This window comes from Oncorhynchus gorbuscha, linkage group LG23 (genome assembly GCF_021184085.1).
Source record: "Oncorhynchus gorbuscha isolate QuinsamMale2020 ecotype Even-year linkage group LG23, OgorEven_v1.0, whole genome shotgun sequence".
NCBI lineage: Eukaryota > Metazoa > Chordata > Actinopteri > Salmoniformes > Salmonidae > Oncorhynchus > Oncorhynchus gorbuscha.
Genome location: NC_060195.1, coordinates 24,602,440 through 24,623,186, shown reverse-complemented (window position 1 = coordinate 24,623,186; position 20,747 = coordinate 24,602,440). Strand labels below are relative to the sequence as shown.

The window sequence follows — 20,747 nt, the reverse complement described above, 5'->3', positions numbered from 1 at the left end:
CATCAACTGTACCAAACGGAGTGATCAATGGGTCCGGGCCTATATCTCTATTGAAGGCTTTAGATAAGTAATCAAAAATGAGAGCCCAGTAAGCATGTAACTTAGGACATGTCCGAAATAAGTGGGTCAACGTCCCTTCATCCTGCTTGTACCTCTCACACAGTGGTGAGGTGTCCGGGAATATTTTATGCAGTTTTACTTTTGAGTAATGTAACCTGTGTGTCACCTTAAACTGAACAAGATTGTGTCTGGCATTCACTGAACTGTGGTTTATATTCCTGAGAGCTTCTACCCAGTCCTCATCTGAGATTTCTGAACCAAGTTCTTGTTCCCAAGCCCTTTTAATAGTGTCTGTGGATACCTCTATGTGGGCCTGTAGCACATCATACAGTCTAGAGACCGACCCTTTTGAATGGGGTTTGACAAGGATCAAGCTATCTAATGTAGGACTATTTCTCTTAATGCCATACCGTGGGATATGTGTCCTTAAGAAATTCCTGATTTGGAGGTATCTGAAAAAATGTGTTGTTGGCATGTTATACTTACCCTGTAATTGTTGAAATGAAGCTAACTGACCGTCAATGTATAAGTCACCAATTGTTGTGAGCCCCTTCTCCCTCCAATGTGAAAACACCATATTATCCAATGCAGCGTGGAAAGCATGATTCAAGCAAATCGGGCTGTCAATGTATACAGTAGGTAAAAATACCTAATCTGTTTCCAGATCCTAAGCGTATGACAAATGACTGGATTAGAGTCATAAGTGTCTTTTTTCACATATGATGGACTATTACCAAGTGCAGGGAGTGAGGAACGTTGACAGGAGGCCTGTTCAATCAAAAGCCATGAAGGCATACCATTCTGTCGCATCCCAGGTAAACTTTCCCTCCAGAATACATTATGTTCAGATTAGCAGCCCAATAATACAGTTTAAAGTGAGGAAGGCCAAAGCCCCCCTCTATCTTGTACTTGCATGAATGCTTCTTTGAAATTCTGGCTTCCTCGTTAAGAGTAGCAAGGGGTTCCACGGCTATAGCGAAGACAGCAGGCGAAATAGGGTACCCTTGTCGGCAGCCCTTGAACAGGCAGAATGACTGCGACATTTCCCGATTGGTTATCACGGACGCCATTGGGTGTGCATAAATAATTCTTATCCAATTAATATATTCCTTTCCAAACCCGAAATGCTCCAGAACCGACATCATATACTTCCACTCAATCTGATCAAACGCCTTCTCTGCATCATGAGCTATTACCACTGCCTCAACTTTATGATCATGATACATTACGTTGAAAAGGTGTCTCAAATTGTAGTATATACTGTATGTCGGCCCGGGATAAAACCTGTCTGGTCAGGGTGTATGTGTATGTATATATTTTTTCAATCAGTTTGCCAATATCTTTGTCAACATTTTATTTTCTATGGGGAGTAATGACACGGGGCGATAAGACGACATCTCCATGGATTCTCTATATTTTTTTCAAAATTTGTGCTATTGTAGCCTCATACAGTGTTTGCGGGAGTTTGGCATTTTCTTTGGAAGGTTTAAATATTCACAACATAAGTGGAGATAGACAGGCGCAGTACTTCTTATAGAACGCTATTACATATCCATCGGGCCCAGGGGCCTTGCTGTTTGGACATTGTGCTATCGTGTGTTAATTTCCTCTAAAGTTATCCCTGCATCGAGTGTAGCAGCTGCCCCCCTGTCTAGTTTAAGAATTTCACATTCAGTGAGAAAACATTCCATAGTTTGTAGATCAGTAGCATCGCATTTTGATTGATATAGCTCTGAGTAAAACTGCGCAAAGCATTTATTAATATCCTGTGGTTCTGTTACTATTGTACCCTTCTTGTCTTTTATTTTGTGAATAGCTCTAGATGCCTGTACATGCCTTAGCTGTCTTGCAAATAATTTATGTGGTTTGTCACTCAGTTCAAAATAACTTTGTTGCGTTCTAGCAAGTAAAGAGCCCACTCGTTTCGAAAGGATGGTATTGTATTCATATTTCAACTTTGTGATCTTCTCAAGGACTGCATTCGAGGAATTCGTCCTAAAAACATTCTCCTGTTATCCTAACTCTCTTTTAATTTCTCTCAGCCTAGTATTGGTGTGTTTCTTCCTCTCTGATGTATAAGAAATAATGTAACCTCTAATCACAGCCTTTAGAGATTCCCAAAGCGTGGAGTCGTCAACATCCTGGTGTCGTTACCTCCGAGGAAAAGGGCAATCTGCGCCTTCAAATACTGCCAAAAAGTCTCATCTTTCAAAAAGTATGCGTCAAAGCGCCACGGTCGTCGACCTGTAGACACATTGTCGAGTTTCAGCACCATGGACAGAGGAGAGTGGTCCGTAATTAGAATAGGGTGATAGGTAACAGACGCAGCTGCTGAAATTGGTTTGGAGTCCAACAAAAAAATAGTAAATTCTGGAATATGATTTATGAACTGCCGAAAAGAAATAATAATCCCTATCTGATGGGTGCGTCAATCTCCAAATATCGACAATGTTAAGGTTTGTCATCAATGTATTTAGATAGACACTGGCATTTGATTGTTGAAGTGACCTTGATAGCTGTTTATCTGAAATAGTATCTAACGTACAGTTAAAGTCACCTCCAACAATAACACTAGTATCCAAGATATTTGGTATGGCCTTCAATACCCTTTGAAAAAATGATGGATCATCGAAGTTGGGACCACATAAATTGACGAAGGTTATTGGTTTCGAATTCAGTGTACCAGCCACAATAATATACCGACCATTAGGATCTGAAATCGAGGATGAGTAAACAAAAGGAATGTTTTTTCTTATCAGGATTGCTACTCCTAACATTTCACTCATCATATAAGTCCCTATTTCTGATCTTCTGATCGAAAAGACTTTGACAGGAAATTCAAACGCATCCCTGGCCTGTATTTGGCCATTTAGCCGGTTGACACAGCCGTTCTGTATCCTCAGCCAGGGAGCTTGCTTGACAAGAAAAGATCGGTCTCTTTTGGGTTGTCAAACGTACATGTTGATCCCTCGACTGTCACCTTAAACCGGGTTTGGAAGAGGAATCCATATCGGATGTTGGCCGCCCTGCATTTCTTGCGTAACTCATCATACACTTTCCGCTGGTTCCTCACCTCCAAAGTAAGACCTGGGTAGAAAGACACCCTGGCTCCGTTGAAGTTAAGGGGGAACTTTTGACTAGCCAGCTTGAGGATGAGATCCCTGGTCTGGGGATAGTGCAGCCGTGCGATGAATGGCCTTGGTGGCGCGCCCTTGGCCAGCTTCGTTGCCTGTGATCTGTGTGCTCGGTCGATCAGGATGGCCATTTTGAAGTGTTCACTCCCCAGGAATGCCGGTATCAGCTCAGAGACAAATTCAGTGGGTTTCCCTTTCTCAGTGTCCTCCTGGATCCCACATATTCGGATGTTCTGGTGTCGAGCATTTCCAATCGGACTTTTGTTGTCATTTTGTAACGTTGTGCACTGTTTCCCTATGTCCTTTAGCCTGGCCTCGTTGATCGACTGTTATCTTGCTTAGTGAGTTTATAGCAGTCAGTAGGTCCCCACAGAGTAAATTCTGTGGGGAACTCTTGGGAGCTAGCATCTTCAGCTAACTCCTTGTGGGTCGGCGATGTTGAAATTGGTTCGATGTCTATCTCATTCAAATCATCTTGTTTAGCACCCCATTTTTCGGGTGCCTTTTCCCTTTGTCATATTGCCAGACAGTGTTTGAGAGAGTTTGTGAGAGGTTAAGATAAATATGAATTTGTTTAAAAATTGAGGGGAGCTCTAGCAAAGCACGTCTACTCCATAGCACGCTCTATAGCGCCCCCCCCCACCACTGTGTTCTTGGGGACCTTCAATACTGCAGAAATGTTTTGCTACCCTTTCCCAGATCTGTGCCTGGACACAATCCTGTTTCAGAACTCTACGGACAATTTCTTCGACCTCATGGCCTGGTTTTTGCTCTGGCATGCACTGTCAACTGTGGGACCTCATATAGACAGGTGTGCACCTTTGATCTCAAGGATGATCAATGGAAACAGGATGCACCTGAGATCAATTTCGAGTCTCATAGCAAAGGGTCTGAATACATATGTAAATAAGGTATTTCTGTTTTTTATTTTGAATTCATTTGCAAAAAAATGTGTGGGGTATTGTGTGTATATTGATGAGTGAAAAAAAGATTGAATACATTTTACAATAAGACTAACATAAAAAAATGTGGAAAAAGTCAAGGCATCCGAATACTTTCAGAATGCACTGTATATGTTGGGTTCTGATGGGGTATGAGAGTTGAACTAAGTTCCTGAGGCATTCAAGTGTTTTTCTTTATTTTTACTTGTGGAATTTCTCTCCTTCTTAACGAGCCAACCAGTTGTGTTGTGATAAGGTAGTAGAGTATACAGAAGATAGCCCTATTTGGTAAAAGACCAAGTCCATATTATGGCAAGAACAGCTCAAATAAGCAAAGGGAAACGACAGTTCATCATTACTTTAAGACATGAAGGTCAGTCAATATGAACCAGTTCAAGAACTTTGAAAGTTTATTCAAGTGCAGTCGCAAAAACCATCAAGCGCTATGATGAAACTGGCTCTCATGAGGACCGCCAATGGAAGACCCAGAGTTTCCTCTGCTGCAGAGGATAAGTTCATTAGAGTTAACTGCCAGACACATCTCAACATCAACTGTTCAGAGGAGACTGTGTGAATCAGGCCTTCATTATCGAATTGCTGCAAAGTAACCAATACTAAAGGACATTGATAATAATAAGAGACTTGCTTAGACCGGTGGAAATCTGTCCTTCATTCCAACCGCCATGGTTTTGTGAGACGCAGTGTGGGTGAACGGATTATATCTTGTATTTCTCGCTGTAAGGCATGGAGGAGGAGGTGTTATGGTATGGGGGTGCTTTGCTGGTGACACTGTCTGTGATTTATTTAGAATTCAAGGCACACTTAACCAGCATGGCTACCACAGCATTCTGCAGTGATACACCATCCCATCTGGTTTGGGCTTAGTGGGACTATTACTTGTTTTTCAACAGGACAATAACCCAACACACCTCTAGGCTGTGTAAGGGCTATTTTACCAAGCAAGAGAATGATGGAGTGCTGTATCAGATTACCTGGCCTCCACAATCCCCCGACCATATTGTGATGGTTTGGGAGGAGTCAGACCACAGAGTGAAGGAAAAGCAGCCAACAAGTGCTCAGTATACGTAGGAAATCCTTCAAGACTGTTGGAAAAGCATTCCAGGTGAAGCTGGTTCAGAGAATGCCAAGAGTGTGCAAAGCTGTCATCAAGGCAAAGGGTGGCTATTTGAGGAATGTCAAATATAAAATATATTTTGTTTTGTTTTACTTTTTTGGTTACGACATGGTACCCCATATGTGTTATTTCATAGTTTTGATGTCTTCACTATTATTCTACAATATAGAATATATATATATATATATATATATATATATATATATATATATATATATATATATTTTTTTTAAACCTTGAATGAGTAGGTGTTCTAAATCTTTTGACCGGTAGTGTATATCGTTAATTTCTAAGTCCAAAAATGGATGTAGCAACAGGCAGTGACCTTCACACAGCAGAACTATGTCGCCGTTTGAGCATGATCAATTAACCTGCCCCTCGAAAAATGTATTATGTTCACGGTTCTGTGAATGTCCCGCAAAATCTTTCCCTTGTCCCACATTTGGGCTTTTTGGATACTACTACAACATGTTAACAACATCTTTTCAGATTACATTATTTCAACCCCACAAAGTAAGATTTTCACAGTTGGAGTTTCTTATATCTGAAACTGCAAATTAGATTTTCACTTTCACAAGTAGAATTGCAAGTTCACACATATGAAACTGCAACTTTGATTTTCGCATGTGAATGTTTTTCACAAGTAAAATTGTACATCAGATTTTCACGTAAAGGTTTTTAACATGTTAAACTACAATTCACATGTGAGGTGATTTTTTTATTGTCATGCCCTGACCTTAGAGAGCTTTTTATGTCTCTATTTTGGTTTGGTCAGGTTGTGATTTGGGGTGGGCATTCTATGTTCTTTTTTCTATGTTTTGTATTTCTTTGTTTTGGCCGGGTATGGTTCTCAATCAGGGACAGCTGACTATCGTTGTCTCTGATTGGGAACCATACTTAGGTAGCTTTTTCCCACCTATGTTTTGTGGGTAGTTGTTTTCTGTTTCTGCACCTGACAGAACTGTTCGTTGTCGGTTTCCACTTTGTTATAGTGTTCAGTTTTAATAAATATCATGAACACTTACCACGCTGCGCTTTGGTCTGATCCTTCATGCAACGACGACCGTTACAGTTATTCTCGTCACATGTGAAAATGTGGTGCAAACTGTCAATTTAATAGATGTGAAAACATGGTTTCACGTAAGAAAATGTGATTATCAAGTAAAACTGCAAATTTTATTATTTATTGGTTGTAGTTTTTATTGCGCTGAAGCTATGAAACGTACATTTGCTTTAAAATCTGGTTTAAAATACACTTATAAAGCTGTGACTCGATCAGATCTGCCCTTCCAATAAAAAGAGAAAAGGGCATCAAATTCTGCTCTCTGCAAACTCGTGCTCTTTCAGTGCCTACATATAGATCTATACCTATCTCAATAAGATTTCTTCTTAAATGTATTTCTTTCTCTCTCCAGATCTGACTTTAGCCAGGCTACTTACAACAGTCATACAGATTGTGGGAGGCATATACAGTTGAAGTCGGAAGTTTACATACACTTAGGTTGGAGTCATTAAAACTCATTATTCAACCACTCCAGAAATGTCTTGTTAACAAACTATAGTTTTGGCAAGTCGGTTAGGACATCTACTTTGTGCATGACACAAGTAATGTGTCCAACAATTGTTTACAAACAGATTATTTCTCTGTATCACCCAGTGGGTCAGAAGTTTACATACACTCAGTTGACTGTGCCTTTAAACAGCTTGGAAAATTCCAGAAAATTATGTCATGGCTTTAGAAGCTTCTGGTAGGCTAATTGACATCATTTGAGTCAATTGGAGGTGTACCTGTGGATGTATTTCAAGGCCTACTTTCAAACTCCGTGCCGCTTTGCTTGAAATCATTGGAAAATCAAAAGAAATCAGCCAAGTCTCTTTTTTTGAGACCTCCACAAGTCTGGTTCATCCTTGAGAGCAATTTCCAAACGCCTGAAGGTACAACGTTCAACTGTACAAACAATATTACGCAAGTATAAACACCATGGGACCACGCAGCCGTCATACCGCTCAGGAAGGAGATGCATTCTGTCTCCTAGAAATGAATGTACTTTGGTGTGAAAAGTGCAAATCAATCCCAGAACAACAGCAAAGGACCTTGTGAAGATGCTGGAGGAAACAGGTCCAAAAGTATCTATATCCACAGTAAAACGAGTCCTATATCGACATAACCTGAAAGGCCGCTCAGCAAGGAAGAAGCCACTGCTCCAAAACCAGCATAAAAAAGACAGACTATGGTTTGCAACTGCACATGGGGACAAAGATCGTACTTTCTGGAGAAATGTCCGTTGGTCTGATGAAACAAAAATAGAACTGTTTGACGATAATGACCATTGTTATGTTTGGAGGAAAAAGGGGGAGGCTTGCAAGCCGAAGAACACAATTTCAACCGTGAAGCACAAGGGTGGCAGCATCATGTTGTGGGGGTGCTTTGCTGCAGGAGGGACTGGTGCACTTCACAAAATAGATGGCATCATGAGGGAGGAAAATTATGGGGATATATTGAAGCAACATCTCAAGACATCAGTCAGGAAGTTAAAGCTTGGTCGCAAATGGGTCTTCCAAATGGACAATGACCCCAAGCATGCTTCCAAAGGTGTGGCAAAATGACTTAACGACAACAAAGTCGTGGCCATCACAAAGCCCTGACCTCAATCCAATAGAAAATGTGTGGGCAGAACTGAAAAAGCTTGTGTGAGAAAGGAGTCCTACAAACCTGACTCAGTTACAACAGCTCTGTCAGGAGGAATGGGCCAACATTCACCCAACTTATTGTGGGAAGCTTCTAGAAGGCTACCTGAAGCATTTGACCCAAGTTAAACAATTTAAAAGGCAATGCTACCAAATAATAATTGAGTGTATGTAAACTTTTGACCCACTGGGAATATGATGAAATAAATCAAAGCTGAAATAAATAATTCTCTCTACTATTATTCTGACATTTCACATTATTAAAATAAAGTGGTGATCCTACCTGACCTACGACAGGGAATTTTTACAAGGATTAAATGTCAGGAATTGTGAAAAATTGAGTTTAATGTATTTGGCTAAAGCTAAGCTGTATGTAAATTTCCGACTTCAACTGTAGCATGACACAGAGTATTAGACAAGTGAAGAATTGGGGTTCTAACTGGTCAGTGCCCAAGTCGGCAAAGGGTATTATGCCATGACGCCGCACCCCTCCCAAGGGAGACATTACCCATAAATCTGTCTGCCTAAAGTGTTACTGTCACAGCAGTATTATCAGCAGACAGCAGTGGTGTTGAGGCCTGGCCTACCTCTTTTCTGCAGGATGGCGCTGCCGCTCCTCCGTCCAATGTGGTTCTCCACATAGCAGGTGTAGTTTCCCAGGTCCGTCTCCTCCACCGCGTCGAAGGTTAAGGACAGCTCCACCTCCTTTTCCCCCAAGTGTTCCTTCAGCACCCTGTGTAGAAGAAGAAGAGGAGGAGGAGGGAGGAGAGAGAAGAACCTCAGGGGAGGTACCATAGCCCAGAGTATAGGTCACCACTGAGGTACATAGTGGGGGGGGGTGGAGACACACCTCATATAGTGGTCTGTTTTCAGAGACAGGCCCTGGTTTCACAATGCAGCTAACAAGAGTTCAGTGCAGAGGTCATACTCGTAAGGCAGAGATTCTTTCCCCATTACAGTGGAGCTGGAGATCACACACACACACACACACACACACACACACACACACACACACACACACACACACACACACACACACACACACACACACACACACACACACACACACACACACACACACACACACACACACACACACACACACACACACACACACACACACACACACACACACACACACACACACACACACACACACACACACAGGGAGGGGGGAGGGAGACATTGCGGCATCCACACCTGTACATCCACATTAGGAAGGATAAGTGTCACACCCTGACCATAGTTTGCTTTGTATGTTCTATGCTTTGTTTGGTCAGGGTGTGATCTGAGTGGGCATTCTATGTTGGATGTCTTGTTTGTCTGTTTCTGTGTTTGGGCATGATATGGTTCTCAATCAGAGGCAGGTGTTAGTCATTGTCTCTGATTCGGAGCCATATTTAGGTAGCCTGTTTCGTGTTGGGTTTTGTGGGTGATTGTTCCTGTCTTTGTGTTTGTTACACCAGATAGGGCTGTTTTCGGTTTTTCACGGTTCTTGTTTTTGTATATTGTTCTATTGTCATCTTTATTAAAGATGTATCAAAATAACCACGCTGCGTTTTGGTCCGCCTCTCCTTCAACAGAAGAAAGCCGTGACAATAATGATGTACCTCCACGGTAAGAAGGATAATGATGTACCTCCACATAAGGAAGGATAATGATGTACCTCCACATAAGGAAGGATAATGATGTACCTCCACATAAGGAAGGATAATGATGTACCTCCACATTAGGAAGGATAATGATGTACCTCCACATTAGGAAGGATAATGATGTACCTCCACATTAGGAAGGATAATGATGTACCTCCACATTGGGAAGGATAATGATGTACCTCCACGGTAGGAATGATAATGCTATACATTAAATCAAATGTTATTAGTCGCATGCGCCGGTGTAGACCTTACCGTGAAATGCTTACAAGCCCTTATCCATCAATGCAGTTCAAGAAATAGAGTTAAGAAATTATTTATTAAATCAATTAAAGTTTAAAAAAGAAAAAATTAACAATAAAATAACAATACCGTGCGGTAGCAGAGAGAGCAGTCTATGACTTGGGTGACTGGAGTCTGACATTTTTTTGGGCCTTCCCCTGACACCGCCGAGTATATAAGATCCTGGATGGCAGGAAACTTGGCCCCAGTTGTGTACTGGGTCGTACGCACTACCCTCTGTAGCGCCTTATGGTCAGATGCCGAGCAGTTGCCATAACAGGTGGTGATGCTCTCGAGGGTGCAGCTGTAGAACTTTTTGAGGATTGTAAGGATAATATGAAATTCTAGCTTGATGCATGCCTGGCAATATATTAGCCTTATTAATAATGAAGCTGTTATAAACACTCTGGCTTACTACTGAGCACTGATAACAGTATCTCGTGACAAACACCAGCTGCATTGATACACCCAACCTTGAGAAACAGGAACGAACAAGCACACACACCCAATTCTCCCTTTTAGCTGAACAATGTGAGACAGAGACAAACACACACACATAATCTCCTTCTTAGCTAAACATTGTGTGACTGAGAACGGCACTACGAGACTCAGAGGAATGACGGACGGCCCAACAGGGCCAACCAGAAGACCAGGACTTCCAGACTCAACCTACTTTCTGTACTGTACATAACATGCTTGCAATCTGTTATCGGGGCTTCTTTCTGCTGGTTCCTTGTGAGCCAAATGAATGAGCCCGTATACGTTGTACCAGATATCTTTACTCTGAATAAACTGTCGCTTGTCATACAATTTACCACCTTGTCCGAATCGATCCTTGACCAACTCGCCCTATCTACATATCCCATTATCAACAGGATCTGGGGACCAATGACAAATCTTTCCAGTCTCCTGAGAGAAAAAGGTGTTGTCATGACTATCTTGGTGTGTTTGGACCATGATAGTTTGTTGGTGATGTGGACCCCAAGGAACTTAACTTTCGACCCGCTCCACCCGCTCCTCCCCTGTCGGCCGTCTTTTTCCTGTAGTCCACGATCATTTCCTTTGTCTTGGTCACGTTGAGGGAGAGTTTGTTGTCCTGGCACCACACTGCCAGGTCTCTGACCTCCTTCCTATAGGCTGTCTTGGGCACAGGGACTATGCTGGCCTGCTTGAAACATGTAGGTATTACAGACTCGGTCAGGGAGAGACACTTGCCAGTTCGTCCGCGCATGCTCTTGAGTACACGTCCTGGTAATCAGTCTGGCCCCGCGGCCTTGTGAATGTTGACCTGTTGAAAGGTCTTGCTCACATCAGCTATGGAGAGCGTGATCACACAGTAGTCTGGAAGAGCTGGTGCTCTCGTACATGCTTTAGTGTTGCTTTTCTCGAAGCGAGCTTAAAAGGCATTTAGCTCATCTGGTAGACTCGCGTCACTAGGAAGGTTGAAGCTGGGTTTCCCTTTGTAGTCCATAATAGTTTGCAAGCACTGCCACATCCGGCGAGCATTAGAGCTGGTGTAGTAGGATTCAATCTTAGTCCTGTATTGAATCTTTGCCTGTTTGAATGTTCATCTGAGAGCATAGCGACTTTTCTTATAAGCATCCGGATTAGTGTCCCGCTCCTTGAAAGCGTCAGCTCTAGCCTTTAGCTTGGTGCAGATGTTGCCTGTAATCCATGGCTTCTGGTTGGGATATGTACATACGGTCACTGTGGGGACGACATCGTCAATAAACTTATTGATGAAGCCGGTGACTGAGGTGGTATACTCCTCAATGCCATTGGATGAATCCTGGAACATATTCCAGTCTGTGCTAGCAAAACAGTCCTGTAGCGTAGCATCCACGTCATATGACCACTTCCGTATTGAGCGAGTCACTGGTACTTCCTGCTTTAGTTTTTGCATGTAAGCAGGAATCAGGAGGATAGAATTATGGTCAGATTTGCCAAATGGAGGGCGAGGGACAGCTTTGTATGCGCCTCTGTGTGTGGAGTATAGGTGATCTGGAGTTTTTTCCCCTCTGGTTGCACATGTGGCATGCTGGTACAAATGAGGTAAAACGGATTTAAGTTTGCCTGCATTAAAGTCCCCGGCCACTAGGAGTGCCGCTTCTGGATGAGCATTGTCTTGTTTGCTTATGGCCTAATACAGCTAGTTGAGTGCAGTCTTCGTGCCAGCATCGGTTTGTGTTGGTAAATAGACGGCTATGAACAGCTTATTATCTGAACACTTTCAACATAGGACTGTTGCCCTAATGTCAACGGAACAGAAAGTTACATTTTTTATCAAGTGCTTTATATAAGAGGGGAGAGAAGGGCGTGTTTCATAGTTTACAACCAATGTGTCTTCACATGGGCGGGCCACTGAGTGAGCAGAGCTTTAACCTTATGAAAACCCAATTCTCTCATTTGGAAGCTAAAATTACATTTAATCTTTTCACAAATAGTTTCATATTTAAACATTTAAATTGCACAACAATTCCATGTGAATCTAGAATGTGTAGACTTTCCAAGATACAGTTTATGTCGTCCTGTCATCAGTCATAATGTCTCAGATGCCAACTGATCAGGCATCATATTCATTGAGTACCAACGCATATTTTCAGCTGGTTGGATTACCGAAATATGGTTCCTTTCCCCCCACCTTTTGATGTTCTCAGACTCTATATGTTTAACAAAGGCTATTCAAGAGTCCTTCTGTAGTCAAGAGAGAGGAAAGGGAGAAAGGTATTTATGGGGGGTCATAAACCTCCCCCATCAAGCCAACGTCATGACAGTAGGATAGTCCAGTTTATTCATCATCCAGTTTATTTCCCAGTGATTGCACATTGGCCAATAGAACGGATGGTATAGGCAGGTTACCCACTCACCGACAAATTTTCACAAGGCACCCCAATCTCCCCTGTATTTCTGTCTTTTCTTTACGCGAATGACAGGGATTTGGGCCAGGTCTCAGAAAAGCAGCATATCCTTTGTGTCAGACAAAAATCTTAATCCAGTTAGAGGTGAGTAATCACTGTTCTGATATCCAGAAGTTATTTTCGGTCATAAGAGACGGTAGCAGCAACATTAAGTACAAAATAAGTTACAAATAATGTGAAAAACACACAAATAGCACAGTTGGTTAGGAGCCCGTAAAATGTCAGCCATCCCCTACGGCTCCATTCTAAATGTTAGTAAGGATAATGCTGTACATCCACGCCAGGAAGGATAATGCTGCACACCCACACCAGAAAGGATAATGCTGCACATCCACGCCAGAAAGGATAATGCCGCACCTCCACACCAGGAAGGATAATGCTGTGCGGTCACGCCAGAAAGGATAATGCTGTACAGCCACACCAAGAAGGATAATGCTGAGCATCCACGTTAGGAAGGATAATGCTGTACCTCCACGCTAGGAAGGAGGACGCAGTTCTGGAGGTGAGAGGAAGGCGTAATACATCATTAGTGGCTCGGCTGGAAGAAAACAAAACCAGCGCAGAGACGTGTAAACTCTCCCCCACAAGAGCACTTCAAAAGCTCCAAATGAAAATAAAGAGCAGGTCTTTGCAGTGCCACTGAGAAGGACTGATGTGATGTGGCGATTTCTGATAGAGGTCATTCTGAATGATGAGCTACTTGTTAAAATTCCCCATCAGAAGAGAATATTTATAGTCAGGCACACGCATATGTTCACTTGGACCATCACAAACACACAGACAGACAGACACACATACACGCCCACAAACACACAATATGCACACAGTCCATTTCTCTCTTCCTCTTTCTTTCTCTCCAGCTCTTTTTCCCTCTCAATTTCAATTTTTAATTCAAGGGCTTTATTGGCATATGTTGACATTGCCAAAACAAGTGAAGTAGATAATAAACAATACAAATTAACATTAAACATTACACTCACATAAGTTCCAAAAGAATAGAGACATTTCAAATGTCTTATATATCTATATACAGTGTTGTAACGACGTGCAAATAGTTAAAGTATAAAGGGAAAATAAAAAAACATATGGAAAGAGGAGGAAGGGAAGCGCTACTAAAGTACACAATAGTACATTTTGGTAGATAGAAGGTGCTCTTTGGTAAAAGGGGTAAATTGGTCAATAAAAAGGAGGACCAAGGCACTCTTCATATAATTGATTAAAATGGCTTTATTAGTATGGCATGTTCAATAGAAACAAAGTTTTTTTTTTAAACTGACGCGTTTCGGCTGCATGGCCTTCATCAGGGAGTACAAAAAAAAGGAGTACACGGTCCTCTTTTAAACAGCTTATCAATTAGCCCGAATTGGAAGAGGGAGTGGTTACACAATTGTTTGGACACACCTAGTAAGCAATACTATACACATTGAAATACTGTAGCTATGTTATCATAAAAATACAACTCCAAACTAGAAGTATCAGAACACTAAAAGGTAGTTCTAACCTTAAATATGACAGGGAGAAGTGTCAAGAATAAGAAAGCTAAATATTCCATTGTCCACTAGAACACAGCAAAACATGAACAACAACAGTCTAACCATAGCTGAGGCCAATAGAGCAAAATGTCCACTAGATGACAGCAAATGGACCGATCACGACCCTACAGGAAGGGTGAGAAATCCATATCTTCATTTAAACCAGAGTATTTAGTGGCCTGTAGTTTGTAAATCCATATCTTCATTTAAACCAGAGTATTTAGTGGCCTGTAGTTTGTAAATCCATATCTTCATTTAAACCAGGGTATTTAGTGGTCTGTAGTTTCTAAATCCGTATCTTCATTTAAACCAGAGTATTTAGTGGCCTGTCGTATGTAAATCCATATCTTCATTTAAACCAGGGTATTTAGTGGTCTGTAGTTTGTAAATCCATATCTTCATTTAAACCAGGGTATTTAGTGGCCTGTCTTATGTAAATCCGTATCTTCATTTAAACCAGGGTATTTAGTGGCCTGTAGTAATACCCTGGTTTAAATGAAGATATGGATTTACAAACTACAGGCCACTAAATACTCTGGTTTATATGAAGATATGGATTTACAAACTACAGGCCACTAAATACTCTGGTTTAAATGAAGATACGGATTTACAAACTACAGACCACTAAATACCCTGGTTTAAATGAAGATATGGATTTACAAACTACAGGCCACTAAATAACCTGGTTTAAATGAAGATACGGATTTACAAACTACAGACCACTAAATACCCTGGTTTAAATGAAGATATGGATTTACAAACGACAGGCCACTAAATACCCTGGTTTAAATAAAGATATGGATTTACAAACTACAGGCCACTAAATACCCTGGTTTAAATGAAGATATGGATTTACAAACTACAGGCCACTAAATACCCTGGTTTAATTGAAGATACGGATTTACAAACTACAGACCACTAAATACCCTGGTTTAAATGAAGATATGGATTTACAAACTACAGGCCACTAAATAACCTGGTTTAAATGAAGATACAGATTTACAAACTACAGACCACTAAATACCCTGGTTTAAATGAAGATATGGATTTACAAACTACAGGCCACTAAATACCCTGGTTTAAATGAAGATATGGATTTACAAACTACAGGCCACTTAATACCCTGGTTTAAATGAAGATACGGATTTACAAACTACAGACCACTAAATACCCTGGTTTAAATGAAGATATGGATTTACAAACTACAAGCCACAAAACACTCTGGTTTAAATGAAGATACAGATTTACAAACTACAGACCACTAAATACCCTGTTTTAAATGAAGATATGGATTTACAAACTACAGGCCACTAAATACTCGGGTTTAAATGAAGATATGGATTTCTCACCCTTCCTGTAGGGTCGTGATGTCTTCTAGCTCTATTGCCCTCAGCTATGGTTAGACTGTTGTTGTTCATGTTTTGCTGTGTTCTCGTGGACTACGGAATATTTAGCTTTCTTATTCTTGACACTTCTCCCAGTCATATTTAAGGTTAGAACTAGGTTAGAACTTTAGTGTTCTGATACTTCTAGTTTGCAGTTGTATTTTTATTATAACATAGCTACAGTATTTCAATGTGTATAGTATTGCTTACTAGGTGTGTCCAATCAATTTTGTAACCTCTCCCTCTTCCAATTAGGGCTAATTGATAAGCTGTTTAAAAGAGGACCTTGTATTCCTTTTTTTGTACTCCCTGACGAAGGCCATGCAGCCAAAACTTTGTTTCTATTGAACATGCCATACTAATAAAGCCATTTTAATTAATTATATGAAGAATACATTGGTCCTCCTATCTTTTTGAAAAACATAAATATGGGTTGTATTTACAATTGTGTTTGTTCTTCACTGGTTGCCCTTTTCTTGTGGCAACAGGTCACAAATCTTGCTGCTGTGATGGCACACTGTGGTATTTCACCCAGTAGATATGGGAGTTGATCAATATTGGATTTGTTTTCAAATTCTTTGTGGATCTGTGTAATCTGAGGGAAATGTGTGTCTCTAATATGGTCATACATTGGGCAGGAGGTTAGGAAGTGCAGCTCAGTTTCCACCTCATTTTGCAGGCATTGTGCACACAGCCTGTCTTCTCTTGAGAGCCAGATCTGCCTCTCTCTCAGATTGCATTAGTCCACCAGGAGCATTGAGAGAAACTGGGTCAGAGTATCTTACTGCACTAACCTGACCTAGACTTCTTTGTATGAAATCTCAGACATATTTTTACTGCAAACGGGCACCTTCTTTGTTCATAGGGTTATTAGAGCCTCTTAAATAAGTAGCCTTTTCCCCTCTCCCTTCTTAGTCATCATTCTTGGCTGTTCACCAACTGTGCAGAAAGAAAATTCCAGTCTGCCTGTGAACAAATAACTCCTGTCTGCTCTGTACAGTATCTCTATATCTCTAGCCATTCATGGGATAATATCTGCTTTTCTTAGTTCATTTCAGTCACTTTCCCATCTCATCTGCACAACTGTAGAGACATCCAGCCTCGTTCTGTTGGCGAGAGAGAGAGAGACATTGGTTGGTTTTGGTTTGGCCATGTGCTGGTGGGGAGGCTCTAGGCATAAGTGGTCACTTAGGGCCTCAAGCTGTTAGGGGGTCCCCAGCCTAGGAACTCAGTTCGGGGTCAGTTGAATAGTAGATCAACAGAACGTTTGAAATTTGGTTGTGCATCAGTCATTTTTCTCTTGTTATGTCAGTCACTGACAGTTACTTAATTAGCCATGTCAGCAAAACATTTAAATAATCTAGTCAGCTGTCTGAACTTGTAGCAAATCTAATTTTATTGCTCACATACACGTGTTTAGCAGATGTTATTGCGGGTGTAGCAAAATGCTTGTGTTTCTAGCTCCAACAATATTTGACAAGTAATATTGAACAATTTCACAACAAATCTAAAGTAAAGGAATATAATTAAGAATATATAAATATTTGGACAAGCAATGTCAGAGCAACATAGACTAAGATAGAATAGAATACAGAATATACATTTGAGATGAGTAATGCAAAATGTGTAAACATTATCCACTAAAGTATCCACTACTGTTGTGTTGTCTGCAAACTTGATGATTGGCTGAATACCTCCAGCAGTAGATAGTAGAGTTAGAATTGGAGTGGTGGGTTCTGGTGTGGAGTCAGTTCAGTGGTTTTGAAATCCATTGTGTACTTTATTACTTAAAATATGCTACTGGCTACTCCAGGCTGGTGAGATGATGCTACTGGCTACTCCAGGCTGGGGAGTTGATGCTACTGGCTACTGGGGAGGTGATGCTACTGGCTACTCCAGGCTGGGGAGTTGATGCTACTGGCTACTGGGGAGGTGATGCTACTGGCTACTCCAGGCTGGGGTGGTGTTGCTACTGGCTACTGGGGAGGTTATGCTACTGGCCCCTGGGGAGGTTATGCTACTGGCCCCTGGGGAGGTTATGCTACTGGCCCCTGGGGAGGTTATGCTACTGGCTACTGGGGAGGTGATGCTACTGGCTACATGGGAGGTGATGCTACTGGCTACATGGGAGGTTATGCTGCTGGCTATGTGATGCCAATGGCTAATGGGGAGGTGATGCTACTGGCTACTGGGGAGGTGATGCTACTGGATACTGGGGAGGTGATGCTAATGGATACTGGGGAGGTGATGCCACATGCTACTGGGCAGAAGATGCTACTGGCTACTGGGTAGAAGATGCTACTGGCTACTGGGTAGAAGATGCTACTGGCTACTGGGTAGAAGATGCTACTGGCTACTCTAGGCTGGGAAGTTGAGACAATTATTTGTCATTTGATAGGAGCGGTTACATTTGCACGACAGCTATGTGGTAATTACTAGCTTTATGTGGTAATTACTAGCTTTATGTGGTAATTACTAGATTTATATGGGAATTACTGTACGTGCTTTATGTGGTAATAACTTGCTTTATATGGTAATTACTAGCTTTATGTGGTAATTACTAGCTTGATGTGGTAATTACTAGCTTTCCAACAAGAGGATGAAATCTTATCATCTTTCAGAAGTAGCAGTCTGCTACTTCCAACAAGCCCGGATTTACCCTGAATTAAATTGTTACGTGATTAGTTTCTCATTGTGTGCATGAGGAATTTCCCCTCTGTCCATTTAGACTGTAGTACAAATCCTGGAGCTGATATCGAAGCAGAAATCCCCTCCCGCTGATGGAGGTATTATGCTGTCAGTCACAGTGGACAGCACAGGATGTGGCAGTGGAACATCACACTCCTAATGAAGCCGGATGATTTTTCAGACGCACAAGACATTACTCCACAACCCTAATGGGCATAATATGCTAGTGTCAGTCACATCCACACTGGTTTCTGTATATAACCAGAAACTAGACACTTCCACGATCAGAAACAGAGAAAGAGGAAACGTTTGCAGTGATAGATTATATACAGTACCTGACTTCACTTTCTTTAATGTGACCTGCCAGCTCCTCCACAAACTTCTCCCCCTTCATCCAGTAGATGATATGTCTAGACTCCCCGCTGTAGCCAAAGAAGGCCTTACAGTCTAGACTGAGGGGCATACCTGTAATGACAAAGAAGGCAACATTTGACAAGCGCACATTTACCTGAGAGAACTGAGAAAAGAACCCACTGGCAGGCACACATACACATGTATACACAGACACATAAGTGCACACACACGCACACGCACACGCACACGCTCCAAGCTCCATCACAAACTTCTTTGAACAACACTGTCAACTAAAACGACTGCCCGTTTCAAATAACACACCATCATGCCCCATCTTGGCCCAACATGGTGGTGGGTCCACAACATCCTAGGCTGAGTGTGTAATAAGGTGGGGTCCTGTAATGCTTTGTTTATTGAGTGCAGGCTAGGTGCCCCCTGGCACCACAGGGAAAAATCTGCTGCATCCAGCCAGCACAGGGCCAAACAAGTCAGTTGGTTGGTTCCAAACACCACGCGTATGACAAGCTACAGTAATGCCTGCCAGTCTGGCATCTCCAGAAATCAAAGGCTAGGATTACTGTGATGATCCAAGAAAACAAGTGACCCCTTCTGCCACCCCCCATCGTTCTCCTCCACTCCCCCAGGTTGTTTGAGGAAGCATCACTTTGGATTTAAAAAATGTGTTTTTGGCAGCAGAGTGTGTGTGTGTGTGTGTGTGTGTGTGTGTGTGTGTGTGTGTGTGTGTGTGTGTGTGTGTGTGTGTGTGTGTGTGTGTGTGTGTGTGTGTGTGTGTGTGTGTGTGTGTGTGTGTGTGTGTGTGTGTGTGTGTGTGTGTGTGAGTGTGTTTGCTCTTCCCATGTTCACAGGGGTATGGGCTAATGAGGTGTGGCAGGTTAGTCTTTGCAGATGGCTCCGAAGGTCTTACAAGGTAGTAAAAGCGGTCACACGTCGAGCCGTTTGGATAAACATCAGAATCAACATGACTTTGTGATGTAGAGCTGACAGCTCCGAGAGAGGGCTGGAGACGTATGATCTGTGCAGCTGTCTGGAACCTGTTGTTAACGGCAACTGTAAAGATAAACAACTCTCAAAAACAATACTCTTAAAAACCCGCCTCTTGCCCACCTTTGTCTTTTTGGTCAATTAAGGTGTGCAGGGTGAATGTGGTTTGTCATACGGTAATTTGGTGAAAAGCTCATTTGACAGTTGCTCAGTACATTGCTTTCACTGAGGAAATGTATGAGTCTGCTGTTAATGATAATGTAGTGGATTTTTCCAAGGTTGCTGTTGACGCATATCCCACGGTAGTTATTGGGGTGAAATTTGTCTCCACTTTTGTGGATTGATGTTATAAGTCCTTGGTTAGAAATATTGGGGAAGATGCCAGAGCTGAGGATGATGTTAAAGAGTTTAAGTATATGCAACTGGAATTTGTTGTCTATATATTTTATTATTTTATTTAGGATCCCAACAACACCACAGGCCTTTTTGGGTTGGAGGGTTTATATTTTGTCCTGTAGTTCATTCAGTGTAATTGGAGAATTCAGTGGGTTCTGGTAGTCGTTAACTAATTGAAGAGAAAAAAAGCAAAGAGCTTTTATCCTCTACACTACCTGTTACGTGCTTTGTTTTTGCTATGAGGAGGTGACTTCCCCTGGTATTGTCACATGGGAATGATGCCTCTATGTCTGGCAATCTTTCCAAGTGGACAAAGCCACTTCATTTTCAAATCAAATCAAAGTTTATTTATCACATGCGCCGAATACAACAGGTGTAGACCTTGCTTACTTACAGGCTCTAACCAATAGTGCAAAAATGTTAGGTGAAAAATAGCTAAGTAAAGAAATAAAACAACAGTAAAAAGACAGGCTATATAAAGTAGCGAGGCTATAAAAGTAGCGAGTCTACATACAGACACCGGTTAGTCAGGCTGATTGAGGCAGTATGTACATGTCAATGTGGTTAAAGTGACTATGCA

The 20,747-nt window shown here is 41.7% G+C and overlaps 1 protein-coding gene across 1 annotated transcript in view; it reads right to left on the bottom strand.

The window, feature by feature from the left end:
• The window catches only part of LOC124010643 (X-linked interleukin-1 receptor accessory protein-like 2), a 193,180-nt gene that overhangs the window by 31,636 nt on the left and 140,797 nt on the right, over positions 1-20,747 (bottom strand). The window contains exons 6-7 of the mRNA XM_046323314.1: positions 18,751-18,880; positions 8,546-8,691 (exon numbers count right to left, since the gene is read on the bottom strand). Of these exons, the coding sequence (XP_046179270.1) occupies positions 8,546-8,691; positions 18,751-18,880 (276 nt within the window). The remainder of the gene's footprint in view (positions 1-8,545; positions 8,692-18,750; positions 18,881-20,747) is intronic.